At 41.2% G+C, this 25,151-nt stretch overlaps 1 protein-coding gene across 2 annotated transcripts in view; it reads right to left on the minus strand.

Moving 5' to 3' along the window:
- Positions 1-17,246: 17,246 nt before the first annotated feature.
- PABPC1 (poly(A) binding protein cytoplasmic 1) overlaps positions 17,247-25,151 on the minus strand; it is a 9,642-nt gene continuing 1,737 nt past the window's right edge. Inside the window, exons 3-14 of one of the 2 annotated variants that reach the window (XM_031552899.1) lie at positions 24,967-25,097; positions 23,649-23,743; positions 22,573-22,710; positions 22,389-22,484; positions 21,714-21,986; positions 21,433-21,526; positions 21,125-21,235; positions 20,188-20,342; positions 19,663-19,747; positions 19,348-19,478; positions 18,976-19,071; positions 17,247-17,687 (exon numbers count right to left, since the gene is read on the minus strand). In XM_031552899.1, the coding sequence (XP_031408759.1) occupies positions 18,979-19,071; positions 19,348-19,478; positions 19,663-19,747; positions 20,188-20,342; positions 21,125-21,235; positions 21,433-21,526; positions 21,714-21,986; positions 22,389-22,484; positions 22,573-22,710; positions 23,649-23,743; positions 24,967-25,097 (1,402 nt within the window). In that variant the 3' untranslated portion in view covers positions 17,247-17,687; positions 18,976-18,978. Of the gene's footprint in view, positions 17,688-18,975; positions 19,072-19,347; positions 19,479-19,662; positions 19,748-20,187; positions 20,343-21,124; positions 21,236-21,432; positions 21,527-21,713; positions 21,987-22,388; positions 22,485-22,572; positions 22,711-23,648; positions 23,744-24,957; positions 25,098-25,151 lie in introns of both variants that reach the window. The other variant, XM_010709180.3, reaches the window with a different exon arrangement.

The raw sequence follows: 25,151 nt of genomic DNA on the forward strand, positions 1-25,151 counted from the left end.
TGTGTCAACAATACTTGGTTGCTGCTGGCTTCAAAATTTAACTAGCAATTGTTTATGATATGGATCACAACAGCTGATATCCCAGAGGCACAGTGCTAGCAATGTGCCAGTATTGCAAAGGAAGTCCCACAGTTTCACAGTAAGCACCAAGGAACACAAAACAAGTAAAGAAGAAGTATGCAGCAGTAAAACAAGATTTAGTAGTTGCGCAGTAACCTTTAACAACAGTGTGCTGCTTAAGATTTATGCCAAGTCTGAGCCATCATTTTTTACTACTCACATGAACTATGCCAAAACAAAACGGATTTTATTTTAAGAATGTGATCCCAAAAGAAAAAATATATATTTTCTGATTCTATCATAAATGAAGGAAATCTGAATTTGACAGTCAACACCATAGAAGTAGAGAGAACGTAATGTTAGGAAGAGATGATTATCAACAAGCATAATAAGCAATGCTCACCTACAAAATCATCAACACCCTCAGCACAACAAATCCCTCAGATAACAGAGTGTATACTTCCATTTCCTCCAATAGGGAGTTTTATTCTTTCCTAACTGAAATGATCCCCATTTTTGCCAAATTCTCACAAGTGGAAAACTTCAACACAATTCTAGAAGCCCTTTACTTGTAGTATTCTTTCTGCAGAGTCCAATGTCTGGATATCATGTGTAATACTGCTGCCATCAGCAAGGTAACTAACCAAAAAAGCTCTCTGGGTTGGGATCTTAAGCGTTGCCTTTTAGGTAAAAGCAGAACATTGTTTCATTGCTTCCCATGTTAACAAATAAGATAATGATGCTCCATTTCCCTAATTATTCCAGTAAAATAAATGGTTAAAATAATTGTTTACTAAATAACAAATTACTAAAACTATTGTTAAAATTTGAAGATGACAGGAAAACAAAGAATAGCAATGTTGGGGCTCACGACACAAGAAGTACATGTTGGACATGTTGTACAAGAAGTAGCTGTTGGAGCAGGTCCAGAGGAGGGCCGTGAAGATGATCAGAGGGCAGGAGCACCTCTCCTACGAGAACAGGCTGAGAGCTGGGGCTCTTCTGCCTGGAGAAGAGGAGGCTGCGGGGGACTTTATAGCGGCCTTCCAGTACCTGAAGGGGGCCTACAGGAAGGCTGGGGAGGGACTTTTTATAAGGGTATGTAGCAAAAGGACAAGGGGAAATGGTTTTAAACTGGAAGAGGGCAGATTTAGACTAGATACTAGGAAGAAATTCTTTACTGTAAGAGTGGTGAGACACTGGAACAGGTTGCTCACTGAGATTGTGGATGCCCTCTCCCTGGAAGTACTCAAGACCAGACTGGATGGGGCTGTGAGCAATCTGGTCCAGAGGGAGGTGTTCCTGCTATAGCAGGAGGTTGGAACTAGATGATCTTAAATGTTCCTTCCAACCCAAACCATTCTATGATTCAGTGATGATTCTAAGGCCTTCTAGTCCAACTTCTTTTCTTAATTCATCTGTTCTTTGTTTCCTATAGTATCTCTTAGGTCATCATCATACTGCACTGTCTCTGCACTACCTGGTTCCCTCTGTTTCATGGCCATGGAACACAGAGGCTTGCCCAGCATTGTCCTAGACTGCCTGCGTGGGAACTTGTCCACTAGAGAAGCCAGTGATAGGCTGCAGTCTTAACCTTATTCTGATGTCTGCATCCCATATTTGTTTCACATACATTTGTATCACTTGTGAAATGTTTCATACCAAAATACATGCACCAAAGGCATTTGTCTGTTTAAAGAGAGTAATTAATTTTGTGGGAAAGCACAGGAGATTACCCCTTTTGTATCGCCATAAAAACAAAGCGATCCTCCTTTAAGAGGAAAGAAGAGGCCTGTCTCCTGGGTAAGAAGGAAGTTAGTTTGGTGATATATGTTAAACCTGAGTGGGCTCTCGGGAAGACTTCAGACAGGCCATTACAAGCAGCCCCTCCCCAGCTTTCCTGTAGGCCCTCTTCAGGTCCTGGAAGGCCGCTAGATGGTATCCCCAGAGCCTTCTCTTCTTCAAGATCCTTTTCAAAATTCCTCCAGCTCTCACAGCCTGGGTACAGGCCATCTTGTCCACAGGGGCAGCTCTGGTTCTCAGGCACAGAAGTGATTCTACCTGTCAGCTACTCCCACTCCCACCTTACACCATCCCACATGCCACCTCACTGCCCCGCAGTGAGAAGGGGCAGGAGAAGGACTCTATCCAAACCTACAGTTACTTCTGAGCAGCTGGAGTTCTCCAAGAACATCATGCAGTACATCAGTAGGGAGATTATTATGAGGATCTATGATAAATGTTTTATTAGAGAATGGTCTCATTAAGTATTACTCTGTTTGACACACTAGTGGTTTCCACAGTCTTCCTTTAAAACTGCTTTAGATTCTTATACCTGACTCCATACTGAACTATGGACACAGATTCATTTCATGGTCTTATAGATAAGAAAGCAGGGAATTTGTTCTAACTTTAGATAACATTTTCTGAACATAGCCATAGCACAGCAAACAAAAAATAAGAATTATCTTCAGCTGATAGGTTTGGGGATCTTCCCCCCCTTTATCAAATGCCTTTATCAGAGAAGACAAAACTGGCCATGCCAGTGACTGCACACATTGTTCAGTGTTACAAATATTTGTGTTTAGCCCATTATCAGCAAAGTATTGTTAAGGCAAAAAAAAAAAAAAAAAAAAAAAAAATCACTTCCAGAAAAACAAAAGGAGGAAACAGTGCAATCTGTAAGGTAGGAGAAGTTAGTATTAAATGAAGACGGACAAATATAGACACGTCCCTAAAACAACATTGGAATCCAGAATAAGTGTAACACATATACAAAGGACAGAGTGCTTATCAGCGACAGTGGCAATCCACTTACTGAGTGCACATGGCACTAAAGCCATTCCAAACCAGTCAGAAAAATACTTTTGAAAGAAATTGCAGCACCGAATCAAAAAGGTTGAAATCTCCTTGCAGACTATTTTAGGAAAAGCAGTGGAGTTATTGTTCCTACCTCCCTAAACCAGGTAGCAGTATCTACAAAAATAGAAATTGTATTTTGGCAACAGTACATATCCAGGAATACTCTTCATATTTGCTATACTTGGGTCCAGAAATTCAGGAAGCATGCCACGTAGTGAGAAATGCACACCTTCTTGCACTGCTTTACGCTGCTTATTTGAATCTTCCCTCACTGCTGCCGGCATTGTGGTAAAATCTCCTGAGAAATCTGGAGGTGCTGCCTATCCCCCACTTGCCAACCCCAGCAGCTGGAGCACAGTTCTGTCCCTGGTGTAATACAGAAAAAGTTGGCTGGGGACTTTCTCTGGCTTAGAGGGGAAAAAAATGCCTATTTTATAATTTCCCCAAGAGGAAAAAACAAACAAACATATGAAGCCCAATATTTTTCCTCCTAGTTTTCTCATTAGAAAGCTTAACACGAGGTGATTTTCTTTAACAGAAGTCAGCACTAAGCCAAACACTCTGCGGGGTCTCAGGGGGTTTGTTGTTCAACACGGAGGTTCCTTATTGCAATATCTTTGAAAATATCAGCAGGTTAGGGGACTGAACTGAATCTTAATACTGAAACAAAAATGTCTTTGAATTAAAACTCTTTAGATCTTTTGATGCTAGAAACATACAACAGAAGCTGTAAAGCACAGGAACTTCCCCCACAAAATCCAGATTTCTGACCAGCTGTACTTTTGCAATAGAAGTTTGAAGAATAGAAGAATCTAAGTAAGAATACAGCCTGGTTTGCTAAGAAATGTTTTTTTTTTTTAGAGCAGTGCTGAGAGCAAAGATACTCAGCCTGACTTCTATTTGTGTGCTTACCCAAACACATGAGTTACTGCAGATGAGTACAAAGGAATACCCTGCACCTGTGCGTTCCTCCAGCGGTGGACAAACATAAGAGCATCGCAATTGCTCAGGGAAACTGAAGCTGCATGGCCAGAGGCAGGGACTCTGTCCAAGAAAAAGCAGCCTGTGACCCAAACAGTTTTGGCTCGTGATAACACTTGCAGAATTCTGTGTTACATTTTACCTTCATTCTCAGCCGCACACACGCTTTATCTCCCCCAGGTGCACAATCCCTGGCCCCATGCTTTCGCCAGGAAGGATAAACGCCTGACGCCTGACGTCTGAGTCTCTGATAGAGGACCACAAAGGAGTGCTGCTTCGCCTGTTATCAGGCATTGCTTGGTCATATTTGCTCAAGCACTCAGAAACTTTCCATCTGTCTTTTTGGCAACACCTGAATACTTTTGTTCCTGATACACACTGCTGCTTACCAGCTACACAGACTGGGAGAGGACGGACTCCTAGACCACTGGCTCCAAAACTCCACTGCTGCAAGGAAGAATGGCTCAATTTTATCTATACACTTGTAACAGCTGGCAGCCCTTGCAGCCACATCCTAGATATGTCACATTAGTCTTGTTTGCCCAGTACAGAGATAGACCATACTCCCTAATAATTTTCAAGGATACAGATGATCTGCATTACAATCAGACCGATAGGGATGTATATACCTGCTCATACCATCTTTATCCTGGTGAAAAAAGCAGGAGGTAAAACAGCCACAAAGGCCTCATCCAGTTAACGTTACTGGCTGCCTGTCAGGCTAGTGCCATTTATCATTAGCGGCAGGAGGCTGTGGTGTATGTAGTGAATCTGTATGTTCACTGGCCAAGCTTGCAGAGCTCAGGAGAGGCAAAGGGTAAGTTATAAGTCTGATTGTTTAACTGGACTACAGGACAGTGTTGGTAAATATTTCAGCCATGTCTGTTTCCAGCAAAGCATGCACTGTGCCAAGCAGCTTCCATGAGCATCAGGAGCCTGCTATCCCCTGATGGTGCCCTACGGGAGATCAGGTTGCTGGAAAACAGCCAGAGCACACCTACCATAAGGACCTATGCAAAAAGTGAAGGCAGTGCTGGGCAAAGATGAAAGAATCTGCAAGCCCTAGCAGACAACTCTGTCTCTCACTATGGGAGAGAATGGAGAAAATGAAAAAAGCCAGCAATACAGTTTTTAGACAAGAAGTCTAGCAATCTCATTCACCTCTGGTCTCCCATCTTATTCTATCAAAACCAAAGCCTTCTGTCATAAAGTCTGTGCTGATTGTGACAGATCTGAATAGTTGTATCCATGAGTACACATGAACAGCTGTGGTGGCACATCACCTGGCAGCTGCTCATACAAGCATGCACTGACTCGTTTCTAATAGGACTGTGGCACCACTGCCAGCCTACGTTGCTGACGGGAAGAAAGTGTGCTCTTGCATCATGTCAGTGATGCTTTATTATTGAATCATTCATTAGCCTCTTGCAGTGTAGCAAAGAGCAAGTGTGAGGGAGTCACCTGGCTTTAATGCTGTGTAGCTGTAACACTGAAACTCTCATTATGCTTTCACTCCTCAGGAATGTGTAGGATAGTAAGTGCTGCCCACATATGCCAGAAATGGAGAAAGAAGGAACAGCACAGAAGTGTTTTGAGGGTGAACTTCACTGTGTCTTTCAAACCTGTTAGAGAAATTTTGTCACTCTGCCATAAAACATTTCACAAGCCACTTAATATATCGGGGGATCCTGGAACACACACAATGAAGCCAGCTCATTGAGTGAGATTCCTTAATAGCCAAAATGAATATTTATTCAATCACCTGCTGCACCAATTAAAGGCAGCCTGCTCAGCTAATGACAGTGAATGCACTCGGGTCTTCCACACAGCTATTTGATCTCTCTCAGGAATTTATTCTTTGCCGTAATGAAAAAAGACACAAAGCACTTCTGCTATTTTTGTTATGAAGCAGAAATCTGTGCAAGCACAACCATTATAAGCTGAAGTTGTAAGCTAAAAAAACTGGAGAACTACTGTCTTTGCCAAGCAGGAAGCTTAAACGTGTATGGAAATCCATTGTATAGTGGGACAGAAATTTGAGTTAATTTTACAGCTTGGGAACGTGCTGAGTTCACATTAATCTTTAGGGTATAATTCAGTGCCTGCCTTGAACTCTGCTGAATAACCGGCTACTTTGGCACTGCAGTCATCGCTTCCTTTAATAAGAACACGTATACTCACCTAACTCTAAATCAAGTGGGTACTGCCCTTGTACTATTCAAGAGTCACTTCTGTTTACCGAAAGGGTCCGCAGCGAAAAAATACACCGAGATGTACAACCTCATTTCTGATGGTACATTAAAAGAAATCCACAATACTGTCATGCCAAAAATCATCTTTAAATGCTGCAAATGTACGTTTTCAAAACTTGTTTCCTGCCAGATCTTTGTCAGAAAAGTCAATTTGTGGTGTCTGAGGGAAAATTGCAAGCATTCCCGCAGTTTCTTTAGCAGACTTGTTATTAGTTTAATCAAGACTAATTAAGACTCAATGGAATTGCTGGGAGTTACCTTTCAGGCAGTAACAGATATTGGACTGGAACTGAAGAGAGCTCTTATCAATAAAGAAATCCTCACTCAGAAAGAGGCTTTTCATCTGCTGTTTCTGCTGTTTTGAGCACTTTAGTACATGTGAATTTAAGGGACCATAAATAAAAAGATGCAGTTTGTTTATAAAGGGAAAAGTCTTCTTAGAATTTGTTAGGTCTATTTCTTTACATTTTCTACAGTCTTCCTGAAATCTCCTTCCACACCTCACTCACAGCAAGTGAAGAGGTCTTCAGACACAAAATTGTTATCTTGTCCTTCAAAACTTCCTCTCTTACCAGAGTAACTCACTGAAAATGAAGGTATAGCAGCACACCAGGCACTTCCTAGAAAGCTTCAGCAGCATCCCTTTCCTGAAAGCACTGCTGGAGTCGTGCAGTGCCCATCTGCTCCACCACCAAGCCAACCTCATAAAAACCACAACAGTGCACAGAGATGGGAGAAGGGAACAGCCATGGCACCTTGCAGTGGTCAGGCACAGTAAGAGCTAGCTGGGCTCCAAGCCAACAGAAAGTCCAGGAGCCATGCGAGTCCAGGACAGAGTAGAAGATAAATATCCTATTTCTTCATAGGCTCGTTGCTTTCTGCTCCACACCTTGCAGCTGAATTCATGACCTATCTGACTGAAGTCTGAGTCCAGGTAGCTCAGATCGAGTTCCCCACCATTTGCAAAATCAGATAAATACCTCTAAAGGTCATTCAGGAGTTACTACTTTGTCTTCTGATTTTACTTTTATAATAACAAAGTTGGGATTACAGCAAGGAGTACATATGCTCACAGAATTTAGTGGTGATTCTCTCTTCTCCCTTTCTCCTGATCTTTTCTTCCAGCTCCCCATCCCTGTCAAAGAATTGTACATGTCATGGGTCAAATTAAAGTGGATTTCAAAAGCCATCCAGGCTGCAACAAGCCAAATACATGCCAGACTGTGCCCATCACTACAGTTACAAGATAAGAGAAGCTGACATTTTCGCAGCAGTCATCAATACACTTATCAGGATAAAGTACTGACACAACGAAAAAGCATTTACAGTTGCAAAATCCAAGAGTGGATGTAATCCTTCTATTGAGCTCTCACAAAGACTTTTCTGGGAACTGTTTAGAGGCGAAAGATCTATCAGATATGCCACAGGACATGAAAACAAAGCAAACAGGTTTTTTTTTTTTTTTCCATGTGAGAAACAAGTTTGTACATGGACAAAACAACAGTGATCCTTTTTTATTGCCACCTAGGCTTCACAGAGAGCACCCCGCCATCAGCAGTTGCTGCTTTACAAGTAAGTCAGATACGCTAAGAACACAAGGAAAGGAAGATAGCAAAGGAAGCCTTTAACTCAGGAGGTAGGATAACTTTTCCACTCTTCCATGTAAGAAATTATTTGGTTGAAAACCTCAAAACTTACCTGCTGTAGCTTTCAGAAGAATTCTGTGAAGATATCTCTGTTATGATGTTTGTATCCAAAGTAACTGAAAAACATGAGTTAAAGGGGAAAAAGAAGAAACCAGACCTTACCAAAAGAGGATAAATGTGGTCAGTGTTTTAAAAAATGAGATGTGAACGATATGGCAACTGCTTAAACCTTCAGTGCTACCTTACTCGCCCTTCAGTTTCTGCACAGCTAGCTTGACTAGTTCATTGTCAAATCACTGTGAAGCAATGAATAGTGCAAGATATACTCAAGGGAAGGAAAAAAAAAAAGTAGAATAAGTTCTTCTCATAGTAAGATTTTAAAGATTAATCTTGAGTTTGCTTTGTGAATCTTGACACAAACTGTTTGATGCCAGAGACTACAAAATCACTCTAAACTCACCCTCCACCACCACAGTTTTTTTGGGGAATGGGGAAAGTGTTTAGTCAAAATGGTAATTTATATATTGGCTTTTATGCAATTCATGAGATATAAGACAGGCCCGCAGGATCCCTGCAGTGCAACTCAACTCACTACACTTAACATTTAATTTTACCTGTAAACTCTTATCTTGCAATTTTCAGTTCTCACAGTTCTGTCTGGAAGCTCTTGGAGGGAAGAAGTTTACTCATAGCCCAGTTCCACATTACATTTCTACCAGGCCAAGTGCCTGTCTTCTCTTTGCTTCTCCCTTTCTCCTGCTAGCAGCCACGAGTTATCACACCTGAGCCCATGCCAACCCTTGTGGCTGTAAAGCAGCAGGCTCACATCACTAATCCAAAAGAAAAGAGAGACCATGGTCTGCCACCGGGAGAACAAGTTGGCTTAAGCTAAGTGTATCCCTTATATTTGGGAAAGCTACATAAAGGCAGTCAGTTAAGAAATAAGAGAAATATAACGTGCTGCTAATTTGGAGCCAGTGAATCACTAGGCAGGACAGGCTTGTAATGCTCATCTCCAGCCTTTTAAGCATATCCTTGCTCATTATAGGGTAAGAGGTAAAGCAGCTGACAGCCCCAGCTGTGGAAACATCCTCCAAAGCTTAAGCCTTGGTCAGATTGTTACAGCCAGGCTTACTGTTCTGCAAGTGCTGTTCCAGCCGAGCCCGTCTCTCATTTGCCATTGACTTGGTCATTGCCAGGTAAAACTTTGTAGGGAAAGCAGGCACAGCACTCCTGAAAAGCCACCTCAGCTGCAAAATAGACAAAGGGACATTCAGCATCAGTGAAGAAGTAGTCATAGTTTCCATAAAATTTTTGATGTTATGACAGAGAGATGCACCAAGCTGGTGCAGATACCCACATGGCACCTCCCTGGTGACCCTCAGGGCCCACAGCAAAGGCAAAGCTACAGCCTTTGCTGGGTGGCCCCAGAAGGCAAACACAAGGCAACCTCTGTTGATGGGTTCTCAGTTTTGGTCTTACCACTTTGGAGTTCCCCACTTCAGGTCAGAAAAGTAGCATTGTACTAACCTCATCCACTAGGTCTCATGGACCTCATGGACAAAGACAACATGGTTACAGATGTGTTCTCGTCCCAGTAAGTTTATACAGGATTTCTTTAGCAGAGAACTGCAGATTAAAATCTTAAAAGGCTGGTGACTTCTGGCCCAGAGTTGTGCTATCTCAGAGGCTTTTTACTATTTTGTTAATGAAAGGTTGTATGCTTTATCAGATCATGTAGTATTGTCAAAGAAAAACAACAAAAACAAACCAGAAAGAAAAAAATGGAATTTTTCAGGAACTTTGTAAGCTTGACTCTTCCTCCAGCTATGTCAGCTAGCTAAGAAGTGTATGTCTCTACACAAATCCTATCTCATTTATACAGAGGCCTGAAAGAACTACAAAATCTCAATTACAGTATCTTACTCTAACATGAGTTTGTTCTCGTACAGGTTTGGGCAGCAGTCAGTCAGTTGGAAGCATAAAGTCTGCTATGATATTTCCCAGTCTATGGTTTTAAAGGGTCTAGAAAGTTTGCACCAAGCATGATTCTGTTTATTGTATTTTTTTAAATAAGAAGGCACAAAACTCTCCAGGATGCTGGATTTTACTCTGACAATACTGTAGTTGACTAACCTAGTCTGAGCTTTTAATAGTTTGGTCAAGCAAATTATCTCAAGGCAAGGATGAACCATGCTTATTTTCCCAGCGTGCGCATTATAAAATACAACAAATGCAGTGAAGTCAGCTGGAAACATTCATTAGCTTCCAGAGCTGATCTCCCCTAAAACACACACACTCTAGTTGGTGCTGTTTCGCTTTCACCTTTTTGCAATAAATACTCCCCTCCTCAGAAGGAAGCATCATCAATTTTTCATCTGGAATGAATCATAGAATAGAATGGATTGGTTTGTAAGGGACCCCAAGGATCACAAAGTTCCAATGCCCCCTGCCACAGGCAGGGCCACCAATCTCCAAATCTGGCACGAGATCAGGCTGCCCAGAGTCCCACCCAACCTGGTCTTGAACATCTCTGGGGATGGAGCAATCACAGCCTCTCTGGGCAGCCTGTGCCAGCGCCTCACCACTCTCTCTGTAAGGAACTTCCCTCTGACATCCAAACTTCTCTGACATCTAAAATTTTTAATTCACCTCCTACTTAACCTGATTCCACAAGTTTGCTTTTTTGGTTTGATCCTGTCTGGATGAGTTATTTCACCCATGACCACACTTCATCATGGTGTGCTGATGCCAGTGTCAGACAGAGCACCTTTAAGAAAACTGCTAACCTGAAAAAACAGAGTAAAATTGTAGGCGTAGAACTATGACATGTGGATTATACACAGAGCAAACAGGGCTCTGGTCATGGTCCAGTTATCAAATTAATTCATAATAATAATAATAAAAAAGATATACTATTCTAAAATTAAAAATGTTTAAATGTATTTCATCAAAAAATGTAGATGTATATATGCAGAAACTGTCCAAGCAATCAAAGGTCCACACATCTGTGCAACACTGTCAGTCCTTCTGAACACATCCTAGCCATTTGCAGAGGATGGCTACGTAGGCCTTGGTTCAGCACGGATGTCTACCTGACGGGGATGACATCTGTCCTGGCAAAGGCAGGCTGGCTCTCCTTCTGGCCTTCCTGCCACTAATATTTAATATGAACACTAATATTTAATAAACTTTCAGACAGAGGGAAAGAAACCTGATTTTCCCATAGCTAGATGCTCTAGCTCCTAAAACAAGAGGCCAAAGTGGGGATGGCAAAGCCATCCATGCACAAGGCAAAGCTCCAGATCCACGTGAGGTAAGGGACATAATCCTCAGACAGAACTGAAGCTTTCTGACAACCCACTGCAATGCACTGCTCTCCTCAGTATTTCTGCCTGCATAGCCTAAACCTGCCCTCCTAAGCTGGATTTCTTTGGGGATATCATTCCAGCTTATTATCGCCTCCTATCTGCCATTTGCTTTGGGTACTCATCTTAGGGCTGTGCCTGCCTTTGGCAATAAAGGATCTGGGGTAAGGGAGCATGGTCCAGATCCAAAGCCTCGTGTGCTCTGCTCTGCTGAACAGTTGCTCCCTTCCTGCAGTCCTTGGGCAAACTGCACTGGGAGACAGCAAGGAGCAGAGTATGGGAATGCTGAACAGAAGCACTTACAGTATGCATTGCAAGAGAGGAGGAGAAAGCATAGTGAGAAAAAAGGGACAGGTAAGGAACTGCATCAGGGGAAAAAAAAATCATAGAATCATAGAATCACAGAATGGCTTGGGTTGGAAGGGACCTCAAGGATAATCAAGCTCCAACTCTGCTGCCAGGGGTGTATTATGAGTTAGCATCAGTTGAGGAGAGGAACTCCTGGAGGTGGAATAACAGTGCTTTAGAAATCGCCACGTTGAAAATGAGAGGTGTAAGTAGAGCAGTACACACGGAAGCAAACCCTTCAGAGAAGCACTGGGGAAATACTGTTGGGCATAAGTATGCAAACATCTGTCCACAAAGAAAGCTTATCTGCTTCCATCACAGAACTGTTGCATCCATGAAGCCTTGTGGCAGGAATTGCCTGGAGCATATATCCTGGAGTGTAAGGCTTCATGTACATGCGTATTGTTCCACCTTAACTGAGCATCTCAAGCAAAATGAGCAGAACGGGGCACAGCAGCAGGAATGAAGAAATTAAAAATGAAAACCTGCCAATGTGTTGTGAAGTGCATCACAAGGTAAACCGTTAGCACACGAGATGCAGAGAAGGGGGAGATTTTGCTGAGAGTACCAATGAAGTGAGAACCTCAAGCAAAAAGCAGTAAGCCTTAAAGAAGAAGCAAAGGAAAAATTGGCGTACTGAAAAACACTATCCAAAATGCTCTGTGAACCAAAACAAAATACCACTGTCAGAGCTCCCATGGGGAAAAGAAACAGAGTAAGGCAAGCATGCTCCAGTGCACACTGCTCCCAGAGGCAGCCCTGCAACCAGCCCAACACCTTCCTGAGGGCCCTCCAGCCATGCCCACACAGCCACTCACAGGCACACGGGTCTCATGGTGACAGACTGATCCCCACTGCTGGAAAACCTGCTCTGCTGCCAGGAGGTCCCATGGATGCATTTGGGAGGGAAGGGGGCTGGAAAGAGAAGAGCATCCATTGAACCCAGTGCCAGCATGAGTGTTTATCAAGTGGGGCCCTAAAATGGAGTTATGGAGATGAGTTAAGGCTCTTCAGGGGGGATGGCAACATGGAGCAGACTGGTAGGAGAGCTGGTGGAGGCTCACCTGGAGCCAAGATCTGGCAAAGGCTGGGGGAGCTTGGGCCCCCACAGGAGAGCTCAGTGTTACATGCTGTCCTTCCCTGTCTTGACAAAGCCAGAGGGAGAATGGAGGGGAATGGGACGGAGGCTAGTTGGTTAGGAACAAACCAGACAAAGATGTGCAGATTCACCCAGGAACAATCGCCTTCAGCTAGCTGGAACCACAGGGCGGTTCCTACTGCCCACATCTCCTGGTCCATGCTGATGCAACTCAGAATGCTGTGCTTGGTTAACCTGCCTCACCAAAGCCTCACCCCTTGGCCCGGGCAATGCTCGAGCTGCTCCCAGGCTGAGCTCCAGCCTTCTGGGGACATCCCTGGGCTCACCAGTTGCTGTCTGTGGATTTACCCAAGTTGCGCTTCCGGAGACACAGATGAGTTAATCAATATGGATATAACACAGATGAAATCTTATTCCTGTAAACAAACTGTTGCTGAGATGGCCTCACCACAAGGCTCTTTGCAAGAGAGAACAATATCTTTTGGAAAGGCTGTGACTCATACCATGACCTGAGGAAAACGCATTCCCAGTGGAACAAGGTTTGTACAAATTTTTCAAAGTAGAACAAAATGTGGGAATTCTAGAAAAACAAAACAAAGCAACAAAGAGTAAGTAAAATAACATTTTGTGCAACGTGTTTGATGACTTGTTTTCCTCTTTCATCTCTACAGCCAAACACAACCGGTCTGACAACTTCTGGAGTGCCCACGCAAAGCCCTCTGACAAGCCAGCTCCTGGTGCCACAGGCGCTGCTGGGCCTGGAGGTGGGGCACCCACACCCTGTGAGCTCCAGAACAGCTTTCCACCCCCCTCGTGGGCAAGGCCCCTGCATGCATCCTCACTCACAGGCTGCTTCAGAAAGCCACAACTGCACCTGTGAGGAAAGGTGCCTGTGTGAAGAGTTTGGTGGAAAATATGCGAAGTATCGGCAGAGGAACATCTATGCTCCAGGCCATGGACTGGAGCTTTCCACTTCAGCTGTCATTCTAGGCTGGTGGCCACTTCCCATCTGTACGAATCTGGTTCTTACCTGGAAAACCATGGGAGGGGAAACCAAAGTGGCAAATCTAACAGAGGCAAGGAACAGAATTAAGCAAGCTTCTTCTTGTAGCAGTCAATGCAACACGTTTGGAGCACACTTGATACTGTAACACCTATTTTACCTCATCCACTGACTTCAGGTTTAACCTGGACCACGCACATCGCAAGGTCCTTGTTGATGCAGTGTGACACAACAAACTAACCTGCCCAGGGCAGCATTTTTCATTTCAGAGTGCTCAGATATCACATGGAGTACTTTAAAGGTTGCTCAGGGCTATCAAAAGAGCATCTCCAGGCAGCAATAGCCAGCTGGAACACAACTTGGTTCGGGATGTTTCTTCAGCAGATTACGTGGGGAGCAGGAGACTCTTTGGCACAAAGACATTCTGCTCTTAGTACATAATGTACAACAGGCCCATTATGTTGGCTCAGCTTGTAGTTGTTTGGTTCTTTTTTTCCCCTTAATAATTATATTCAGTTTTAATTCAACAAGTGAGAAAGCTAGGAAATGTTTCAAATTACTTTATTTTCCAAAAATATTCTTTTTTTTTGTTCTTGTTGCCCAACTACTTCAAAGGGCACTGCAACTACATTCACACCTTGTGGTCTTGGCATAGCCAAAAACATTTATTTCAAATTTGTATCCAACTGTTGTATCCTAAGGATTTGTAATGCTGCCAGCTGCATTTCCATTTGGAGACAGGTAATATCTGCCATTATTAACCACATCCTACAGAAAGTAAGGGGGACTAAAAGCCTTCCTTCATAGAAATAGTTCCACTGTATAGACCCACAGTTGCCTAAGTGATGGCAGTTACACGGCTGCTGTGCTGAAGTCTCTGCCTGCCTCATTGAAGAATCATACCTTGGTTGAATATTTTTATTTTTTGTATGCTCTTCTTTCTGTTATACTGAGAAAAACCCGTAAAGAAGCAAGGCAGCAAGTGAGATACAGTCATGACTCAGAAGAAGTAAGCTCCTAAATGCAAATTTATTCCCATGAGAGTAATGCATAACAAGGATCCCCCAGGCTTCAAGTCTTGACATAAACATGGGCCCACTATACACAGACCCTTTTTGCTAGCACCAGAGTTGCAGATTCTTTCCAAGTTGGCTTGATGGTCTTGAGACTTGGTCAAACACCTCAGCATTTCTGAGCCAGAATTCATAGCTTTCCTATGGCTTTTCAATGCAAAGATGTGATGTGTATCACTTGCAACAATGCTAACTAATTGATACAATAGTACTTAAGGTATGGAATCTCCCTTTGTAAGGAAAGGACAAGTTTATTAAAAAGAAAATGGGAAGGGGAAAGGGAAACTGTCCAGTTTAGTTCAAAGTCCACTGGTATCATAAAAAGGAAACCAAGATAAGAACAGAGACCTTTTTGAGAGCAGCCTTCAATTTCAGTAAATTCAGCCCAGCGCTGCCCACTGATGTGGCATTTCTAACCTCAAACTGCCTCTCAAGGGCCCATTCTAGATATGGGGAGCTGCCAGAGTTCACTCATGCAGTAACAAGATTTGAACTACTGCAGCAGGGAGTAAAAACATTCCTAGCATTAGTGGAATAAAAATCCCATTTCCTAGACTTCTGTAGGGCATAATGCACGCATCCAAATTACCTCTGCACCAAACCTTGAGATGCACATAAAAACACATTCTGCGTGGGAAAGCTGACAGTGGAATATAGTCCCATTCATTCATTCAAATCACCATTCATTTCAAGAGCAGGCTTTTGGCCACTGTTGAATTCTGAAGTGTTCACTCTGGTCAGAGAACGGAAAATGGGGAAGGAGAGAAATACTGGAGGATTCAGAAAATGAGCTTAGCACTGAGCAGTTGCATGGCTGTAAAGGATCAGTGTAAGCCTCTGACACATGCTATGAGAGAATGTAGCATTAATGACTGCCAATTACACTGTCTTTAACCCAAAGCAACAAGGCTCTACTGCCACTAAATAAATTGATTTTTCTGTATGGTGAATTGTTTAAAATGTAGTGATACTCAAAAGATACACTGATATACTAATGCCATCTCTAAAACAAAGAAATACTTATCAAATAGAAGACTGATTAAATGTCTGATATACGGTGAGAAAGTAATCAGGAGTAGGAAAAAAAAACCTACAGTAGAACAAACAACAAAAGTTTCATTTCCTTAAGCCTTCACAATAACCCCTGCAGAACTGCCTCATTCTCTATTTCCTTCTATCACAAACATTACCTGGTATTTCAGGCTGGTGCAGATGCTACTGCTTGACACACCCACAAAAGCCTTCTACAAAGCTGGAACAACTTCTCTTTCCCTCCTTTCTCTGTTTCCCCATAAGTTTAAATAACTTGCACATTCTTTAAAATGCAAAAAATAATTCAGCTCCAGCAGACTCAGTGAAAGCCCGTTACCTCAGTTTTTATTTCCCCAGGTAAGAGGCAGGCTCTCAAGTTTCCTTCTAGGGTCCCATACTCCTGGCACAGACTGATCTCTAGGTCCATCTTCTTTCATTTTTACTATGGTGCTAAAAAATTTTAGTTTTTAAAACTCTCTCCAAAGCTTTTACATAACGTCAATAATAAGAACACTAAATTAAGGTTGTACATTCAACCTCTTACCCATTGACACATCTTGCTTAAACTGCCTCCATTATTTTGGAGTATATTTGGGTATTTTGGAATTTACCATCAACTTTCAGAAATCCTTAAATGGAGTCATACAACTCAGCAAGACTGGAAACTAAAGTGACTAATCTCCCTCCATCAGGAGGGGGCTAAATATCAGAACTGTACAAGCTCACCCTAGTGTATTTTTTGTGACATGGGGGATAGAGGATTCATCTGTGCCAGACCACCTCTCTATACTGGCTTACTTCTCAAATTGATTGAGTGAAAAGAAAAATCCATTCTGAAGTTCTCTGCAGAAGGGGAAGAAATAAAGTCCAACTCTTGCTAATTATTTTTTGGGGTGAGGAGGGCATTTCAGAAAGCATACTACAGTCCTCTGATTGCAGCAATAAGTGCAGAAAACATTGACATCCTCCTCCAGAAAACACAGATTTCAGATAGCCTTCTATCAACAGCTCATTAACCTCCCTGCCCGCAGTTCTGCAGAAATTGTATCCTTTAAATACAACACTGTTGCAGACAATTCTCCCTCATTCACCTCTATCCATACTGCTCTACCTCCACCTCAGACACAGTGAAGTTCATTTGCAGGTAGCAGCTGACCTGTATCTGACTGGAGCTGACTGCTCCTTCCTCCAAGCACTGTAAGAACTGAGTGTGCAAGTGCCACATGGGATTGTGGTGTGCTACAGAATCCCATCACAAACCTTTTATAACAACATTTCGTACCTACCAAGGTATAGTAGTTAAAGGGCTATTTCTAATCAGTGGCAAGGGCCCAGACACTGTGCTATTAGGGATTTTAAAACCCAGATGTGGATCTAGCTATTCTTTCTGTTTAATGCCTAAGCTTAACAGGTAACAGGTAGCTATAAGATAATGCTCTGCTACAAAAAAAGCTGGATTCTAACTTGGTATTCTGAAAGGCCTTATCAGAAGTACAACAAACAAAAAACCATGACAATTAAATCAGTGTTTAAGGAATTTTTATTAAACGAAGAATTTTATAATCCAAATTACGTTTCTTTGCTCAGCTATCAATTCCCACTGTCAACTAAAACAGTGGTGATATTCTGAGCTTTTCCACAGTAAAGAATTACAAAATTAAAGAAAGGAATGCTTTAAATTTTTGTACTGTGCTGAAAATTCTTTTCCCCCGGGTTTATAAAACATTAATTTGTATTTTTTATTTTACTATTTTTTTTTAATTTTAAATCAATAAGTAATCTAGGACTAGCACTTGTTTTACTAGCCCCGGCATTGCTCTGTACATTGACTTCAAAGTTTCCTTTCCTTTTTTTATTCATTTTATATTTTGCAATGTTTTTCTCAATATTTAATAGTTTTTCCATGTTTAAATTTTTTTTTCTTCGGTGAAGCGAAGTTCTAGATTGTAGTTCCCGGATCTTTCTGAAAACAAAAACAGTGCTGTTAGGAGGATTTGAAACCAAAACAGCCCCTTCCTTTCTGACACGCTTTCTGCAACTGCATACCTGAAAATACTATGGGCTTTCAGAGTATAAGTCACACCAATGTTCTTTACAAGCACTGCATCAGAGAGGTAGGTGCCCCACTTTTTAGAGATACTGAAATAAAGTGTCTCAAGTCTGTGATGCTTGGATAAGATAAAACAGTCTGCAACTGAACAGTATGCTGCACAGCCTGGCCTTGGACTAGGCACAATCCATTGTTACTGGAACAACTTGACTGCAGGTCATCTCTAAGGCCAGCATACCAAAAGCTCTAACAATTAGTAACAGTACTTTCAAATTCCATAAAACATCACAGAGCACAAGGAGTAACGTTCTTAGTTCAGCACGGACAACTATTCAGCACTTGTTATCTCCAGTGTGAAAGTATCACTAGGAAAAAAAAAACAAACATGGGAAAAGCATGACTCGTTCTGCCTCCAGAAGGCCATCTCATGCCTGCAGAAAGGAGATCACCAAGAAAAATGAGGCCAAGTAATCGAATTTAAAAGCAGGCAACTTCTACCACTAGCTATAAACGTGAGAAATTCACATGCCCGCAAAGCCCAACCAGACTAGATGGGGCACACACTCCTATGTCATCCTCAACTTCACATCATTTTCCCCTTTTGAAACTGTAGGAATAGCACCTTTTGCTGCTTCCTGTCATGCAAGATTCAGATACTAACCTCTCAGAAGATAACCAAGAGAACATTTTAGCTAACATTAAAGCTAAACTGACTAAAATGTAAAATCGGGAAAATTTGTAATTTAGTTTTTAATTATTGTGATTTTAAATTTTGGCATATGTAAATAAATTGTGTAAATAGGCTATTCCATACATAAAGAAAATAGGGTTAAGCATGATTTTAAGCTTACTTCCACAATTTACAAGTTCTTCCTGAACAACAGTATAAATAGTAGTGTCTGATAGAACTGCTCACTTTTGCAGGCATGCACCAGCTAAATGTGCTGTTAGAAACAATGCTCCCATTCTCGCTAAATACACAAGATGAAGTGCCAGAAGCATTTGCTGAACAAGAGCTGCTGAACTGAAAAGAATGGAGCACAAAACTATTCTACAACTGCAACCACAGCTGCTGCTGCTTTCTGTGGTTGTAAATGACAGACTGCCTGGAAGCTCACTGCCATAGACTAGGTATTACTGCCCTCGACTAGGTACTACTGCCCTCATTAACATACAATACTACATTACTCAGAAGACTTACTTATTAAACACTTGGAACCCCAGTAGGGTTATTAACTGCCTTTTGAGCAGCTTCTTTAGCTTGGTGGGCTTGTAGTACGGCTACAGCTTCATCAACCTGGTAAGTAAAAAAACCATCAAAAATTAATAAAGGGAAGCTTATTTCTGTTTAAGTTAAAGTGGTTTGAATTATACATACAAACAATTCCTGCATCATCAAGAAGGAAAGGATAACATCAGTCTCAGTTCACGCTAGCTTAAATGACCGCTACCCACCAAAAGAAGATATTAGAAGTTCACATTCTAGGCCACTGTTGTACTTCGCCTACTCTACCGTGCCAGCATAAACACCTGTTAAATCAGTGTGAAAATCATGAGGCAAAAGTCCACCTACCTTCGAACGAAGAGACTCAGGAGACTCGAGCATGTGAAGGAGTTCAGAGTTGTCAATCTCCAACAACATACCAGTGATCTTACCCGCCAGAGTAGGATGCATGCTTTGAATAAGAGGAAATAGACGTTCACCTAGAAAAAAAAATGTTATCTGGAGTGAGAAATCTCATATGATGAGCACAGCCTAGATTGAAGGAAAAACAGCAACAGAAGTCTCCTCGTTCCACCCTGAAAACCATTTATTCTGTATTTTAAGATTAGTAATAGAGTACTCAGCACACTTCTGCTACAAGTCATAAAGATACCACGTACATACCTAACATCTGCTTTTGTTCTTGTGGAGGGGCAGAAGCCAACATGGAAGCAGTCAAGGGTTCCTGACCTTGCACATGGACAGCAGGCTGCAAATTAATTTTACACCGTTTAGAAGATTAAATTCTAGCTTATAATTAGTTGCAGCTTCAAATATCCAGTGTTACACAACTCAGCATAAACAATGCCTACACAGTCAGAAACCTGGAATACATTACATCTAAGCCAATTTAATCAAACAGAGCTGGTTCAGACTGAGCAATGCTGGAGATAAGCATCAGCCGTTCCATTGTGGAGCGATCACAAGGAAAATTCCAGTTAAGGTATCAAACTGGAAAACATAAAGTAACATAGGATCGCATCCCATCCCAGGTGAACTTGAAACAAACTTAAAACCCCAAATTCTACTGGTGCCATAATGGAAAGCCTGAATACTAGATAAACAAAGGAAACTCTTAATCATACACACCTCCACCCTTAATCTGCAGAAAACCCAGCAAAAGCATGACCAGTTCCTAAAATTACATACCTGCTGCATAGCAACCTGTGGCTGTGTATTAAGATGCTGCTGAGGATTGCGAACACCTGCAGCATATTTGTACTGTGGTACTGTGCGTACAGCAGGAGTAGCTGCAGTAGCTGCTGCTGCAGGACGTGGACCCATTGTTTGTGTTGATGTATTGGCTGAAAAGATAACAATTCAGTTGGTGAACAATTCAATCTTTAATTTAGCATGCACTGTACAAAAGTTAACCAATCAAAATGGAACACAATTCAGGTATCGTGTTATAGATTCATCTCAGCAGAATTGTCACAATTGAAGCTTCAAAGCTAGAAGTTTACTGGTTGTCGCTTTATAGCCATAATCACTAACGAGTTGCTTTTTCCTACGTGCTATTTAAAGATATGCAAGAAAACATTCACTTTTGGTTAAGTATTGATTTAATTTCATTCTAACCTCAAAGGACACTTGATTTCCTGAGTGCCTGCTGTCAATAGCAATCCTAAAAAAGACACTTTCATGAAGTATATGGCTAAAAAAAACCCATTGCTTTGGATGTTATCAGAGAGTTAAGACTCCAACACAATTAGACCTGGTTCATTCAGTGACATGCAGGTTCTGGACACATGATAGTTCTGCTACTCAACAGTAAGAGCTAAAATTGTATCATCTCAGAATTTTCACATGCAGCTTCTTACAATTGTCACCCTGGTGTTTAGAAATGGCAGAAGCTGACATACAGCACTATCGAAATGCACGCTAAAGGAAACAAGAGATGGGGACCACAGCAGAAAACTGATTTTCAGTCTTTGCTGGGATAGTATTCTACACAGCTACCAAAAGGAGAGACCAACTTACCACTGTAGTAAGAGCTAGAGAAGAACTTTTGAATGTCTGAGAGATTCTGAATCAGCAAAACTAAAAAGAGATTTTATACTTAAAAGTTATTGGAAGTGAAACTCACCAACACGTTGTGTTGACATGACTCGTGGTACTTGTGAAGAAGCCGGTCTCATGGTACTAAAAGGTGGTCTGGGAGCTGCCGGGCGGATAGCACCAGGCATGTTTTGGAATGCTGTGTTTTAGGAAAGATGTATTATGTTACACACTGAAACAATGAATGGTGAAAACAGTTCAGAAGTAATACCATAAAATATAGCGAAGACTCATACTATGGTTCCACAAAAACATATCTAAAATTTCAAAGGTAAAGGCTTATTGAATTGATCATTGTAGGAATTCCATTGTTGGAAAAGCAAAGAAGAGACTTACGATGAGGTCTGGCACCCTGAGCAGTCCAGCGAGGACTAGGTCTAGCAAGTTGAGCAAGTTGATTAGTAGGATAGTATGCAGCACGGTTCTGAGTCTGTCAGATGCAAAAACATTATGTTACCCTGTTATCTTCAGAGGGCGTGCTGAGCAGCAACTCACCTTTCTGCTACGAAATTACAATGCTGAAATTATGAATCAATGCTAATTGTTTTATTTACTTTTAAATCTAAACAAATTACATGTGTAGTACTAAGCATTTGGTTACTCAGCTTTATACATACCTGTGGGATAGCTGCCATGAAGTAACCTGAAGGAGGTGCTGGTTGGTAGGGGTTGATTACTGGGTTAGGGACTGCTCTTACACTCGCCATTCTCTGCATATACTGGTTGGTGAGATGAGCTTGGCGCTCTTCTTTACGCTGGGCTAGAGCTACGTATAATGGTTTAGTAGCCACAATTCTACCATTCATCTCTGTGACAGCTTTGGTGGCTTCTTCTGGTGACGAAAAGCAGACAAACCCAAATCCTTTGCTGCGTCCACCTTCCATCATGACCTGCCAGTAAGACAAAAAAATGTTACATCTGGCCCTATTCAATTTACACAAGGCTCCTTTTTTCAGCTTATTATGCAAGCGAGACCACAGGTTTGTCTTACTGAATGGATTTATAAAAAGAAATGTAATTTAATGACAAGCTAATTCTTTAGTGAATACAGATAAAAACCTCAGTGAGGTAAAACTGAGCACACAAATGCTCTAAAATATAAAATTTTTCTTCAGTAACATCAGTACGCATTTTATATCAAGAAAGACATGATGTGTTTAACCTGAAATACGTAAAAATCAAGAAAACAGGTGTTCATGAATATATAACAATAGTAACAATGAGAGGTGACATTTCTCATTTCTCCCTCTCCGCTCATCAATAAAAGCGCAAGTCCAATCAATAAGTTTTACCTTTGCACTGGTGATTGTACCAAATGGGGAGAATTCTTTTCGAAGACGTTCATCATCAATTCCATCATCAAGATTTTTCACGTAAAGGTTTACACCCTAAGAAAATAAAGTCAAGTTAGTTTTGAAAGCACATGACATACATAAATACAAGAATGAAGTTAGTTCTCTTGAATTAAAAGGGAACCTGGTATCTGGTGATCCTGTCCTGCTTCATTTGCTCAAATTTACGCTTCAGCTCCGTCTGTCTTTCCACTTTTTTCTGAGCCCGTCCAACATAGATTTGTTTCCCATTGAGCTCTTTTCCATTCATCTCATCTACAGCCTTCAGTAATAAATAAGAGGTTAGCAGTGCTTCATATTTACTGAGATACTTGTATTCCAGGTTATTTAAAACATCATATGTGCACATCTGACTACTGTAAGAGAAGCAATTCACTTATGAACGTATACAAGACTATAAAATGTACTTTTAAGACAGTACTTGTTCCCATCTCTTGCATGGATTCTTGCACTACGAACAAATCAAACGAATTACAAAACCATCTTTTGAAAAGCAACCTTGATTTGTTGCCTTTATCTCTTCTTGGCTGAGTTTTTCCTCCTGATTCTATGTCCTTCCTGTCATAGTAAACTACAGAAAGCAACCAGCTGCCAAAGAATTAAGTCATGCAGCATACTGGCATGCTATAGACACATACACAAATTAATAGGATCCTTGTTCCAAAGTTACTCTTCAAGGTAAAAGCAACATCACAGGGCTGACTATTTTCTTAAAGCTGTGCCAAACGTACTCATAAAACTAATAGCCTTCCTGCTGACTTTGCAGTACTGTAGTCTGAAAAAGCAATCCTTTCTGCCTTGCACTTGCACAAATGTTTTGTGCAACCAAATTAGATCCAATGATTCATTTGTGTTTTGCAGAGATATAATAATTTACCATGCTTGTGTGTTGCCCAGCATGAAGAAATCCAAATCTCACTGAAATCTTCAAGCCCAGCTCAACAGGTTCTTACATTATTCAAAATGTCTCATCTCTACATCGGTTCCGGCTTTTTCGGAGTATCTTAGTAGGCTCCACAAATGAACTCATTTTGCTCATAAGAAAGCATTTTAAGTTCAGTTGTTTAGGAAGCAAATATCTGGTTTTGCAGTGCCCTTGACCAAATAAGAACCCTTGATCAATGCACAAATTTCCTAAGTGCTCACTGAAACTTCATATTCAGTTTTCAGTCAGAACTCCTAAGATGAAGAAAAACTTACTTTTTGGGCATCTTCATGTCTTTCAAAACTAACGAAGCCAAAGCCCTTGGATTTTCCACTCTCATCAGTCATAACTTTCACACTTAAGGCAGGACCTAAAATGTCAATGAAATATTTTATGTTGTATATGTTCTCTTCATGTCTTGAACACTGGTTAGAAATTTTAATATTTCATTTCTTCATTTTTACCACAAAAGATTCCTGCATCAACGACAGTATCTAGGAAATGCCACCCATTAGGATAAGACTGATCTACCCAGATGCTGAACTGTAGCCTTTATGACTGATGCCTGCCATGCTGAGTATCTTTTGTATTGCATTTTCAATCATAATGGGATAGGAATTTAACTTCAAAGTGAATTCAGTAATTTTTAATGGAAAAAATAACATTTGAAGTGCTAGTACTTCCATTCTTTGAAATAGGTACTACAGGCTGGAAAGGAGACTCTTCTATTAGCTCTACGTGCTTTGGCAAAAGGATCTCAGCTCAGCAGTTCTGAACCTTTGTAAAACTGCCGTCCAAATTCAGTTGCAAGAGCTATTAGCTAAATTTGCTATCATTTCATCCACAGATATGTGAGTAGTAAAAAGTAATTTCCTGTGAATGCTACTTAAGGCTGCTACAAGATCTCATACACAAGGCTCTGTCTCGGTTTACATGACATCCACTGGTGCTGACAGAGGAAAAAAACGATACAATACATGTGGTCTATAGACCAGTATAATGATAAAGGAACTTTGCCACTTCCTAATTCAACAATAACTCATCAGATACATTACTAGATACAGTCCCACAATAATTCTGCCCTGTGCATAACCAAGGGTCAAGGCAGAGCTGAACAGCTTGCTCATAGTGCAGTTTCTTGCAATTTCTTAAGTCAGCCACCACAATGCAATTGAATAAGGAAAGCACAGATACTCTGAATAAAGGTTAGTCTGCAAATCAGTGAAAAAGCAACAGGAAACACATTTGTCACATATCCTGTAGTGAACTCATAGCATCAATCCATACAACAGAAAACATTTCTATTTGCAACTTCAAGATTTTCAAAATCCATTAAAGAGACTACTTACACAATATTTTCAGATCATCAGAAAGCTCTGATAGGAGAATTATATTCTATTCCAGTTATTTAAAATTCTGTAGTGAGTATTAATTACTAGCTCTAATTCAAAGTGTAATAAGGACTAACTTCTTAAATAAAGCTGCAGACAGCCATCTGATTGTTCCTCTTACAAAGCACTGTACAGATACAAACTAAGTTGAAGTTCAGCAGTGTTTATATAAACTCAAAGCATAAGACATTACCAAACTTGCCAAAGAGTTCCTTAAGTCTCTCATCATCCATGTCTTCTCCAAAATTCTTGATGTAAACATTGGTGAATTCCTTTGCTCTGGCTCCAAGCTCTGCCTCACGTTCCTTGCGGGATTTAAACCTTCCAACAAATCTGGTTCCAGGAGAACAGAAAAGGTATATTAGAGAAAGTGTGTCAAGATTTAAA

This window comes from Meleagris gallopavo, chromosome 3, assembly GCF_000146605.3.
Source record: "Meleagris gallopavo isolate NT-WF06-2002-E0010 breed Aviagen turkey brand Nicholas breeding stock chromosome 3, Turkey_5.1, whole genome shotgun sequence".
In the NCBI taxonomy this organism is placed as follows: Eukaryota; Metazoa; Chordata; class Aves; order Galliformes; family Phasianidae; genus Meleagris; species Meleagris gallopavo.